A 12825-nucleotide genomic window follows, 5' to 3' on the forward strand; every position below is an offset into this window, starting at 1 on the left:
ACTTGCTTTATAGCCAGGTACAAACATTTTACACTTTAACCAAATGTCTGTGAAGCATTTTCCCGTGCCTCATCTCATTTGATCCTCACAGAACTCCTGGAGCAGGTAGATAGGAGACGTGGTGGAATCCTATTTTCTTTTCATTAGCTGGAAAACAGAGATTTAGAAAGCTTAGAAACTTGACTGGACTGAAAAGAATTAAGAAATGGTGAACCTTGATAATAACTTCAAGTTTTCTCACTGCGCAGATTATAGTCAAACACTGCTGCAGTTAAATATTTCATTCTTTTTTCTCCCTGTTGATCTACAATAATAACCTGTTTCATGTTGATATTTACTGCTGTGTTGCTGATAATTACCTGAAAGAGAAGTTGGGGTGCTTCCCTGGGCTGGAAAGAGTTTAGCTAAACCAGAAAGCAGGTCTAATTAAGCAAGTTTCTCTCTCTCTCTCTCTCAATATATATACATACATTGCATATATATATATATGCGGCGCCAATCGCATGTGTTTCCATCTGTCATTGTCGATCGTGAATTTGGTTGACATGTCTATTATAGAGAAAGGGCGAATAGCAATAATAAAATATTTCTTCTAATTAATTTCCTTTCAGTGTGCACAAATTTGTGCACCAGGGCTCTAGTTGCTGTATATGAAGTGCCAAAATTGCAGATAGAGACCATTCATCCAGTATACACCATACTTGCTTGCTATTTCCCCTTTTCAATTTATGAGGCTAATTTCACAGCCTCATTGTGATGCTGGAACACCGTAGATAACTTTTAAAGAAGCCATAAATTATAATGCTGTGTTGATCAAACATTTCTTTCTTCTTTTTCTTTTGTTCCCGTAGAGAATTTTTATGGGTTTATTCGAACCAAACTGACAACATATGCTAGGGAGCAAGATCTCAAATGCTCCTCTTTTACCGTTTTTTTTTTTTTGGGGGGGGGGGTTATTTATTAACTAGGGGCCCAGTGCACGAATTCGTGCACCTTGAAAGGAACTATGGGCTGCGAGGCTGCAGTGGGTACAGGGGTGGGTCTTGGCCCATCCTCCGCACCCGTCTGGCCGGCTGCTGCCGGCAGCCCTGCTCCTGCTGCCACTGCTCACACATGCTGACAGTGCTGGCCCCGCTTGTACCCGCTGAAGGTGCGGAGCCATTGGGGCTGATGCCAGCAGTGGGTGCGAGCAGACCAGCGCTGTCAGAGGGTGTGAGCGGAGGCTACTGACCCCAATCACCCCTCAGGAGCAGGGGGAGGTGGAGAAGCCCTCAGGGGCAATCAGGGCAGGTAGGCGCCGCTCACACCTGCTGATGGCGCTGAGTGATCGGGACCGGTGCAGGGCACCGGCAAGCGGGTATGAGTGGCAGCTTCGGTGCTGGCTGTGGGTGCGAGTGGGGCCGGCGCCAGCAGTGGGTGCGAGCACTGGGTGGGACCATGGCACGTGGAAGCAAAGAATTTTCAGTAACCACCAGAGGCTCACTCCGATGACAGCGACTGGTGCTCCGCCTTAGTCTGGCATTCCCGGTCACCTGCTCCACCATCACGCCACGGCCGACGCCCCCCATGTTCCGTGCTCTGCTGCCTGCTGCTGATGCCCACCATGTTCTGTGTGCGCCCCCAGGTGGTCAGCACACATCATAGCGACTGGTTGTTCAGTTGTTCCGTTGTTCAATCTATTTGCATATTAGGGTTTTATATGTAGATTTGTGCCTGGAATAAATGCTGCAAATATGCCTCATGATCTTAAGTGAAATAATGGAGAACCTTTGGTTTTCAAATCTGCATTAGACATTCCCTTCACAGTTGGTTTCCAGATGCTAATGTTGGCCAGTCACGTTCCAGCACTTTTTGAAGAGCAAAGAAGCAGTTACCTTCCCCTGAAAAGATGGTGGGGTATTAAGATGTTTTCTGAGTAATTTTCAAAACTGCAAAACCATCTAATCCTTTTTGTTGTTGTTTTTTGTTTAGGACACAAGATGGTGAAACAGCCCAACCCAAAGAAGTCCAGCAGAAACAGGGCTCTGCCCACCAGGAATGGTTCACCAAGTACTTTTCTTTCTAAAGTGACCCTTGGGATCCATTACAGAAAGGACATTTGAAAAAAAATTTCTTTTAAAACATCTGACTGAGGGAATGAACTAAAAAATCAATCAACCAAATAACCTGCTTTGTAATATGATTTGCATCCAATAGCTAAACAAATTTTGGCACTGACATTTCATACTGTTCATTGTGGCACCGGTTCATTAAAAATCCTTGACGTTAGGGTAAAAGGAACCCGTGTTACCCGAAAACATCATAGGAAAATGTGAATGTTACTGATGACCTGCCTGTAGTATTTCGTGTCCATAGCTTGCGCTCCGCTTTGTGGTTTCCGCGGTCTGCTTTTAAAGGGATTTCATTTTCGAGGATGCAACTCAAATCCACTTGAAAAGTGTTTCTATGTAAGTGATGTAATTTAAGATGCACATCGAACCTCATTAAGAAGAGGAATAAAACAAAGTTCCGAATAACCAGGAAAGCCAATTAAAACACAAAACAAGCAAATTGAAGCTACTAGGACTCAACAGCCATAGACCTTGACACTTGGATTTCCTAATTCTGGACGTGAAGTAGCTATTTAATAGAGGGGATAACACCTACCTCAGAAGGGGGCTTTATGAGGATTAAGCAACATAATATGGCAATGATCCCAATCACGAATTCGAATTAAGCACTGCCAGGATTTGTGAATAACTGAGCCCCGCCCCGTCATACCCCCGTTTCAATCTGCAATGCCAATTGGCCATTTGTGAAGGTTTCTAGATTATCTGTTCTTTCAAGTCAAATATCTACTGAACCTCTGGTCTCTGGGTTTGGGCCATTTGCCTCATGATGCGTTGCGCCCCCGTTGCATGGATGCTTGGGAGGTTAAAGGGGACAGGTAGTGGCCATCCATGGTGCTGACCTGCTGAGCCCACACTGAACTGTCGGACCCTCTGAAGGAGCAGTGTGATTTGACAAAACTTAATACATCTTTTAATGGGCAAAATGTATTGTCCTCTGGTGCTGGCCCAGCAAGGTGGCCCATGAACAGTTGTTTATTCTAGGCACTGTCAAATCTTTGCTCTTTGAATAAAACTTTAAACAACTGGGCGATAAAAATGGTTATGACTTGTATTGATTTTCCAAAAGAAGGGTGAAATTTGATGAAGACTGTACTTGGAAATGGAAAGTTCACAATGACCTCAATCGGATCATCTTCAAATAAAAAGTGGCCTCTTACATACTTATGTCCTTTTGAGAGAAATGCATTACATCTCAAAACTCCTAATTTAAAGGTAAATTGACTACCTAATCAAAACACATGGCCCCAATAAGATAATTTTTTAACTGCAAATACTTACCATACCTGTAACGTACCGTATTATTTTTCAGTATCAATATATTGTTGTCTTTTGCTTCCTGCTCAGAGTGAGCATTGTAAGACTTTGTATCTTGTTTTAAAGACTGCACACAATTCTACTTTTGTTGACTGCAACCTTTTCCCACCCTGCAGCTCCTGATGACTAGCAAAGCAGGCTTCCCTTCATTCTGCTGTCCCATAGCTCGGCGTAACACCTGCTGCAGGGACAGGATTGTACTCAACACTCTGCATTTGTTTGGACTCCTTTCTTGTTGCAGGTGAGTGAAAAAGATTTGTTAAATTTCTAGATCCTATGCAATCATTACATGTGTGTTAACTAAGTTTTTGCATGCTTCTATCGTCATGGGAGTGAGGAGACAAGGGAACTCCCAGCTGATGGCTTATTTCTCATTGAAGGAGGGATTTCTATGTTCATCAACCAACCAGCAAGATGCCATTAAAAGGAAAATGATATTTACAAACAGAAAAAATTGAAAAATTATTTATTTGCTAGAAATTTTTTGAATTTAATAAAAAATGGCATTAACGATACATACATTAATTCAAAGTCTTTTCACTAAGCACCAAGGAGGACAGTTCCTGAACTTTTCACCAAGAACCGCTTTATTACTGAAAGATGCCTAAATGTTTAATTTGTTTTTTAATGAAGAAATCCAAAGCTGCCAATCAGCGCTACTAATCAGCATGAGCTGGCCAGGTTAACAACCCTGAAGTCATGTTATCTGAGAAAAAAAATTCGTTTAAAGTTTTGTTTAACTCACACATGTTCAGTGAGGGGACTACGTGGCCTCAGGCTGCATACCACACATGCACAACAACGGGAAGCAAGTACTATGTAGAAGAGATAATACATGATCTCTGCATGTTCCGAGGAAAACAATGCCTAATTCTCACGAGGGGCACAGAGAGACATACAAATTACTAACCCTCGAGGGAGCACCAAGCAAGGCTGATGGGAGACAGGAAGTGCTGTCCTGGGGGGGGGGGGGGGCCGGCAGCAGGGAGGGCATTTGGAGGCTTCAGGGAGCATCCGGCACCACGAGCAGATGTCAGTGCTTACGGGGAGGGGCCTTCAAGGCTGGAGAAAACAAAACAAGTCAAGATACCGAGCCCGAGGCACTGCCTGTTCAGGAGACAGTGGTGCTTGTTGGGGGTAAGGGGATGTAATCTAGCCAGAGACTGAACAACCAAGAAAGGAGAGCCTCCTTCAGGGACAGCCAGACACAGCCCCCGGGGTGTCTCTCAGCAGCAGCGTCTCCATAAAGAATCGTGTTGGCCCTGTGACCACCGAGAGGGTAAAGCACCTTCCCAAATGCTGAGGCTCCACATGCTCCTTGTGGAGAGGAAGTCACCGAGGGTCACCCTGCAGGCCGCTCTCCCCCTCCCCCCCCCCCCAGGCCCTGTCCCCTGTTATCACCACCACCCATCAGCAAGAACCTTCCTTATGGGAAATTTCTGCTCCACAAAAGCAAGATACAAACAACACAAGCAAACAAAACTCAAAACAAAAAGAGACTAACCCTCACACTTCACCTCTGCCCCAGTCGTGCTAGTGGGAACGGCGCGTCTGCTATTCAGACTGATGCTTCGCTGCACAATGTGACAAAATTTACACATCACTGCTCCTCCTGCAGCCTCCCAACCCCAAAAAGTAAGCAGGCATCACACAAAATATAAACTTACCACAAATAAAAGTCAACATCAACTTAAGGATCCTACTGTAATGTCACTGCACTAACCTAGGCTATGACAATCCTCTTCCAAGTATTTACGAAAGATCTCATTCTGAGAGCTCTGGACGCGTTACAAACATCGCTGTATTAGATTCCTCTTCTTGAGGTAGTTCACAGTCTGGAAACGTGGCAAATTTACACATTTGTGCCTACTGCCACTGGGGGTTAATTAAGATAAAAGGCCTGCAACCCAAATCCTCATCCTCTGATTCACAGATCAGACCAGCTTTTCCCTCATGATACAAACTAATCTAAAACTGAAAATACAAACAGATTAAGTTACACAAACATTTAAAAAATAAAACAAGCAGAAAAAAGAAACATAGAAAGGAATGTTAGTGGCATCACACTAACAGTCTACATTTTGTCAAAAACACGAATATTTACTTGGTGTACCAAAGCCATGCACATTTTATAAAGTAATAATAAAGTAAGAGCTTATAAAAAACGGGAACATTTTAGGTGGGAGCATGCAACTGAGATCGTCTCGTTCTCCGGCGGAGTTCTTCCAACGTCATGCCTCCGAGAAGCGCCCCTTTCCTGCGGCTTGTCCTCAGTTCTGCTTCAGAGGCGCGGGGATGTTGGCCGACGCCTGCTCGAGGTAGGCCAGGGAGCCCTGCGGGATGTCGGCGGGCTTCTTGTGCTGCCCGCTGATGTCGTCCAGCACCTGCTGCCAGTGCCGCAGCTTGGCCAGGTGCTTCTGGACCAGGGCGTCTTTCCGCTGCAGCTCGTTCCGCAGCTCCGAGACATCCTGCAAGGGAAGGTGACGAGTCAGAGCAGCCTCGTGAGAAGCAAACGCAGTCCCTGAGTAATTGAGAGCACTAAGAAGTACATTCAAAGCAAAGAAAATCTAAACCACACCACGCCCCACCGTGACTCCGCCTGGCTCCCCTATCTGAATAACCCAAAGCAACTCTTCCCACGGCAAATGTCTGCCTAACATGCGAGTTTTTATTCTTAATCCATTTTCTTTTAATAAGTAATTCCCAAGTTATAATATTCCAGAGTATCAAAGAGCAGCCAAAAGAAGCCAGTCTCTTCCCCACCCTGGTCCCAGGCAGTCAGTATCTCTGTCCAAAGGCTACTGCTGAGAACCTGAAGGACAGTGAGAATCTGAAACACACAGGAACTGTTTAAAAGAATCCACAATCGCTCTTCTGACATTTCATATTAGGAAGTGTTAAGGTCTCATTCTCAAGAGTTTTCTTAGTGAATACTAGCATTGTAATTCTTTATCAAGAGATAAAGCTAGTAACAGGAAACTGTTACTTACACCTCTTCAACTACTATTGAACACCCCTATGTTACTACTGAAGTATTCAAATCAGGAACTGATCTGATGTAATGAACTAGGAGAATATCCCCTCACCATTCACCTTCTCAACAGGGATACCATTGAATAAAAATACTTTAATTGGTCAGCTTGTGGAAGTAGTTACTTCAAACACTGCCCACAAAACGTTCATCTCAATTGAGTGTTTCTCAGTAGAGGCACCACTGGCCGTTGGGGCGGACGAGTCTTCCCGCTTCCCCACTGCAGGGGGCAGGTCCTGGCCCAGCACATGACATGCCACTGCAGCTCTCGTCATCCTGGCCACCCCAACACACTTCAAATGCCCCGCTTCACACGACTGAGACAAGTCCTGAGCCTGGAGGAGCCTGGGCCGGAACACTGATTTGGGGTTCCTCGGACAAAGCCGGACGAAGCCCTTCCTGTGTACGGGCACCTGGGGACGCACAGATCACAGCTCCTGTCCGAAGTGAGTTGCATGACTGGCTTTCTGACCTTTTTCAAGCAGCAGTACCTTTCCTTTAAGAAACACCTTCCATGACAGCCAGCATATGAAAATGCTGTTTGAAGCCCTGATTCCCCCACCCCCTTTCCTCCACTACTTGTCCAGGTTGTCACGAACACTGACAACGAGCAACATTTGTACTCAATCTATAAAGACCTACCATAGCTAACGGAAAAGGGATTTCATTTAAAGCAGAGACGGAACCCTGACAACATGTGCTCTTTCGAAAGGTGAGGAGAGAACGGAGGCCATACCTCTTTGATAACCTGCTCTGGCTTCTGGACAGATAACTGCAATCTTTTTTGTAGAAAAAAACATTCTGTTTGTCTTGCAATATCCAGAAATTTCTGTATACACTGATCAACACCTTAAAAAAACACACACAAAATATTAAATAAAAAAAAATATTCGACACAAATATCTCCCCATACATGAACAGTCCGAATATCAAAACATCACCTTTTCATAGATGTAATCTGGGATTTTAAATTTGGCCACAGCAATGATACCCCCAGCCTTCCACGTGTTAGCCAACATTAAATAGCAGATAATTTGTACTTTTATCAGGTAAATAAGAGACTTACTACAGTACACTTCTTAAGAAAAACAATCCAGAGATCCAGCAAGAAGCATGATTCCAGTTAAAACCTAACATGTAAAATCTAGTACAAAGAACCCAGAACCACTGGTCACCTCTGAGGACAGGACTTGGGGAGGAGGAAGCCCAGGAGACCGTCACACCTATTCAAACACTAAACAACACTTACTTTAGAAGCAGTACGCACTACTGGTCTTTGTACTAATGCCGCTATGAAAAGTTCATCGTGAATGGTTCGTCATGAATGACAAGATGTCAATTAATACACTGAACAGAGAACCAGCAGTATACGAGCAATTTGCATAAATCTTCCCCAGAACCGTTCTCTGAGGGTACCAGCAGGACTGAGACGCACCAAGTGGAAAGGCAGCCATCAGAACCAGGTCTCACAAGAGGGCATGCTTACCAGTTCGGATTTCCTCCTGATCCGTGCCATTGACATAGTCCTGACTCACCAGAGAAGCAAAGCAAGCCTGTGTGACCAAAACATATCACAGAAGGAAAAAAATGTCATTCGCACATCAAAAACCCTACTGTAGGGTAAGATACGGCTCCTCCTGAAGCCATTCAACGAGCTGATGGCATCTGGTTCGCACACCAGACACCGTGCCAGTGAAGACACGTGGTGAACTGACTCGACTGGGCCCAGGCGGCTGGAGTCGGCGGCACCCCATCCGGTCTCTCCTGCCCCCCGCCGCTCTCCCCACGCTCACTCCACACCAGGGCCCGGACCCTGGTCCAGTCCTGCCCGCGGCTGCTCCCTCCGATGCGCACAGGACCGCACCGCCCACTCGGGACTCGGGCACACCACCAGCTCCCGGGACAGGCCCCTCCCTCTCTCCCACCCCCAGCCCCGCCGCCCGTTCCCACTGCCATTGCCCCTGCTTTCCGTCCATTACCAGCTGCCCCCACGGGAGAACTGCCGGCCTTGCTCACCATGCGCAGGGACTGTGCTCGGCAGAAGCGGGCGCTCCATAAACACACGCTACTGACCCCCTGGAGGGCCCAGGAGAAGAGCCAGGTCGGCGTCGGGGAAAACAAGCCCCGAAGAGGGAGTCCTCCCTAAAGGGCCCCGGACCCAGGTGTGTGTGCGCCTCAGCCGGGAGTTCTGTCCACTCAGAGGGCCTAACACCGCCGCGGGGCCAGAAAGAGGACGGGATGGGGGGGGGGTAGCACAGGGGGCAGAAAGGAACCCCCAAACCCCGGGAGAGCAGGGCCCTGCCAGCACGAAGCACGCGCACCTGGCCGGAGGCAGGCAGGCCTGGGCCCAGACTGAGGCCACGGGCGAGATGGGCGGGCCCTTCTGCCTGCAGGTGCCACCACTTGATTTAACGGAGAAAAATCACAATATCCCCCCAGGCAATTAATTCCCTGTAACCGTTCAATAAATCAGAAAAAGACCCCCCGTCCTGTGGGACATTCCGAATGAGGGCTCCTGTTGGAGTTGGGGCTCCAGGGCGCTCCTGGGGCCTGATTCCTGTTGGGGGTCATCTCGGCCAGGGCCCCGCCCTCCTTCACCCCCAGCTGCCCCGCCTCCCGACCCGGCAGCGAGCTCCGCACACCTTTAAAATCGGCCGTTTCAGGTCAAGGGCCCCACGACGGCAGCGTCGCTGCGAGGTGGCGCCCAGCGGGAAGGGCGCAGGACGCGGCGGGGTAACGGTGCGCCCCGAGAGGGCGGGCCGGCGCTGCACACGCAGGGGTGCGGGGAAGGGCGCTCAAGGGAAAGGGAACCGGGTGGGGCGGACCAGCCGGTGGGAACTGGAAGGGCCCTGACGATGGGGACGGGCAGGCTTCAAGCCCACGTGCCCCCAGGAACGGCTCGTTCGCGCGTCTCCGCCAGCTGCCCCGAGGGGAACACGGGTCCCACTCACTGTGGGGGCGAAAGCAAGCGACTTCCAGTCTCGGAGCCAGTCTCCCCGTTTGTAAGCGGGGTGCGGGGATGGCGGATGGAGATGACCTGCGCACGCGCAGCTTACATTTCAGGCACGGAGGGAGGATGGGACATAGACCTCCCCCGCCCCCACGGCTCCTTTTACCTCGAAAGATGACTCCAACTCATCCACCAAGGTGCTCGGAGAAGATCTGGGAGCGCCTGGCGCGGCCTGAAGAAGCGAGGCCTGGCCCGGGAGGCCCGGCGGCGGGGGCGGGGCACCGGGTGGCTGTCCGGAGAACATACCTCCCAGCGGAGCCGCCATGTCCGAAATGGCCGGAAGGGGCCTATTGCGCCTGCGCAGCAGCTGGTCCGCGAATCACGTGATGCCTCCGATCACGTGGCAGTTCCCCGCACCAGCAGGTGTTGGTTGGGCGTCAGGGAAACGGGCTGTTGGGGGTTGGTCTCCTCTTCCTTCCCCGCGCGCCGGATCTGGCTTTTTTCTTTCTTTTTTCTCTTGAGAATCGAGGGCTTTGACCGCATTTGATACAGCTGAGTGGAGAAGAGAATATATTCGTTGGACTGAGCTCTCCCGCGGGAGTCACGATGCTGCTTGGAGTAACTTTGGCCAAGAGTCTCTGGCAGTGGTTCTCAACCTTCCTAATGCTGTGACCCTTTAATACAGTTCCTCATGTTGTGGTGACCTCCAACCATAAAATTATTTTTGTTGCTACTTCATAACTGTAATCTTGCTGTTATGAATCATAATGTAAATATCTGATATGCAGGATGTTTCGTTGTTACAAATTGAACATAATTAAAGCCTAGTGATTAATCACAAAAACTATGTAATTATATATGTGTTTTCTGATGGTCTTAGGCGACCCCTGTGAAAGGGTCGTTCGACCCTCAAAGGGGTCGTGACCCACAGGTTGAGAACCACTGGTCTGTGGGCTCTGTTTAGCCGCTGCAAACAGCTGGAGGTACCCATTCCTTCCACAAATATTTAGGAGAGCTTGCTGTGCACCAGCTACTAATCCAGCCATCGTGGATATGAGGACAGTTCTTTCTGGGGAGAGAGACAGGTAACAAAAATGACTAACATTGTTGAGGTTCCCTATCTATGTGCCTGGCACTGTTCCGTTAGATCATTATTGTGACACCAGAAAGTCACTGTGCTACTATTTTAATAACTTGCTTCCAACAGCTGATTATTCATTTTTTCAGAAGGTAAATATATTTTTATTGTTTAATTTTAGTTATATATGTGATCATACAACACATTTATTGAGCCCTCCATGTCCTAGGTAACATTTGATGATCTGCGTGTTATAGCGATCACTCCAAGTCTCTGCCCTTATGGAGTTTACTATTGTTTTTGTGGGAGATTATATATATATATGGCAATATCACGTAGAGATAAATGCTAAGGGAAAAAAAAAATGTATCCTGGCCAGGAGATGGCTAGTGATGGATTTGAGACAGGTGGTTGGAAAAGGCTACTCCAGGGAAAAGTGGGCTGTAGACAAAATTCAGCCAGGAAACTTTCTAGACAGAGGGGTCCTTGAAGAAGGAACCTGCCTGGCATATTGAAGGAATCACAGAAAAGCCAGCAGGGCCAGAGTGAGTGAGGCAGGGCAGAAATGGTCAGAGACAGGGGCTTCCCTTTGCCAATCACTCAGGTCAGAGGTCATCTTCCTAGCCTCAGTCTTAGACCCACACTCTCAGACACTTCACCATTACACAGCACCTGCAATTACTTGTGTGTTTTCTTCTTCATTGACTAAGCTGCCGTACACACACACACACACACACACACACACACACACACACACCAACTGGAATGCAAGCGCCATGAAATCAGGGCCTGCCTATCTTCACATGGATTCCCAACACCTAGAACTGTGTCTGGCATAAAATAGACATAAATTTTTGTTGATTGAATGAACAAAAATAGAATCCCAGGAGGGAACTAGTCTACTTCAGCAGTTTTCAGACTTTTTGGATCTCAGGATCCTTTTCTTTACATTCCAAAATTTTATTGGGGACTCCAAATGTTTTTGCTTATATGGATGATGTCGGCCAATATTTACCTATTCAAATTGAGAATTGGTAAAATATTTACCTATTAAAACTAAGAATTAAAAATTTTATTTAAAAGCATTACATATTAACATAAATATTTTTAAAAATATATTTTTATTGATTTCAGAGAGGAAGGGAGAGGGAGAGATAGAAATATCAGTGACGAGAGAGAATCATTGATTGGCTGCCTCCTGCATGCCCCTTACTGGGGATCGAGCCCACAACCCGGGCATGTGCCCTGAATGGGAATCGAACCTTGATCTCTTGGTTCAGAGGTCAATACTCAACCACTGAGCCACACCAGCTGGGCAACATAAATATTATTTTAGAGTATAAATCCTTGAACGTCTGGCTCAAAAGACTGTACCCATTGTTTACCTAACCATGAGTAAGTTGCCTCATTGGTTAGTGGTGCCTCTCTTGGATTCACCCCAGAATAGAGCACATTTGGATTTTGTTGAAAACACTTTTCCTCATGTAAAAAAATGGGAGAACACTACCTTGGAAAGATTACTGAGAAGAGATAATGTGTGTAGGGAGTTGCATAGATTACCAGTGAGAAGACAAGTGACATGATATAATTTGTTTAAAAATAACCTCTCCCCAGTATAGAAGCAGAGGTAAGCAAATGGAGGCAGGAGTAATCAGGCAGTAATCTGAGAGTAAACTGGTAGTCCACACACAGAGACCAGTGTGATTTGTACAGTATCAGGGTTTAGGCCAGTGATGGCGAACCTTTTGAGCTCGGTGTGTCAGCATTTTGAAAAACCCTAACTTGACTCTGGTGCCGTGTCACATATAGACATTTTTTGATATTTGCAACCATAGTAAAACAAAGACATATATTTTTTTTCTTTTCTTTTGTTTTTCTTTTATGTATAGGGCGTAATGTCACAGGAGGACATAGTATTCTGCCACCCGTGAGGAGTAAGTCCAAGTTGCTGTTGGATGTGTTGTACACAGAGAAGCCATTCTTCAGGCGCTCTGCTCTCTCCACACCCAAGGGACTTATATTTTTGATATTTATTTTATATATTTAAATGCCATTTAACAAAGAAAAATCAACCAAAAAAAATGAGTTCTCGTGTCACCTCTGGCACGCGTGTCATAGGTTCACCATCACTGGTTTAGGCCAACATTTCCTCAGTGACGAAAGGGAGTAGCCAGCCCAAAGTTCAAGAATATGGTGGGCAGTAGAGAAAGGGCCAAGGAAGTGGCCAGCCCAGTGCTAACCGACATACCAAGTGAGGGGTGTGGTTTCAGGTACTGGGCTTTGCAGATCCACTGATCTGGGTTCTAACCTTTTTTTCTACGTTCTAGTTCACAAACATGAG

The 12825-nt window shown here is 47.0% G+C and overlaps 2 protein-coding genes across 2 annotated transcripts in view; one reads left to right on the plus strand and one right to left on the minus strand.

Moving 5' to 3' along the window:
- FAM184B (family with sequence similarity 184 member B) overlaps window positions 1–3939 on the plus strand; it is a 72817-nt gene extending 68878 nt beyond the window's left edge. Inside the window, exon 15 of the mRNA XM_081098608.1 lies at window positions 1972–3939. Within this exon, the coding sequence (XP_080954734.1) occupies window positions 1972–2065 (94 nt within the window). The 3' untranslated portion in view covers window positions 2066–3939. The remainder of the gene's footprint in view (window positions 1–1971) is intronic.
- Window positions 3875–9758, minus strand: MED28 (mediator complex subunit 28). The gene is made up of 4 exons (XM_081098685.1): window positions 9573–9758; window positions 7943–8009; window positions 7193–7305; window positions 3875–5893 (listed from the first exon to the last, which is right to left on the minus strand). The coding sequence occupies exons 1-4, from the start codon at window positions 9729–9731 to the stop codon at window positions 5696–5698; spliced, it is 537 nt and encodes a 178-aa protein (XP_080954811.1). The 5' UTR covers window positions 9732–9758; the 3' UTR covers window positions 3875–5695.
- Window positions 9759–12825: the final 3067 nt, after the last annotated feature.

The sequence above is a fragment of the Myotis nattereri genome (assembly GCF_964212035.1).
Source record: "Myotis nattereri genome assembly, chromosome: 1".
NCBI lineage: Eukaryota > Metazoa > Chordata > Mammalia > Chiroptera > Vespertilionidae > Myotis > Myotis nattereri.

Bases quoted from the DNA above. Each gene is read 5' to 3' on its own strand.
- MED28 (XM_081098685.1), bottom strand. From the start codon at position 9,731: ATGGCGGCTCCGCTGGGAGGTATGTTCTCCGGACAGCCACCCGGTGCC. The intron at 8,010-9,572 runs GTAAAAGGAGCC...TTGGTCACACAG, and splicing joins AGTTGGAGTCATCTTTCGAG to GCTTGCTTTGCTTCTCTGGT. The intron at 7,306-7,942 runs GTAAGCATGCCC...TGTTTTTTTAAG, and splicing joins TCAGGAGGAAATCCGAACTG to GTGTTGATCAGTGTATACAG.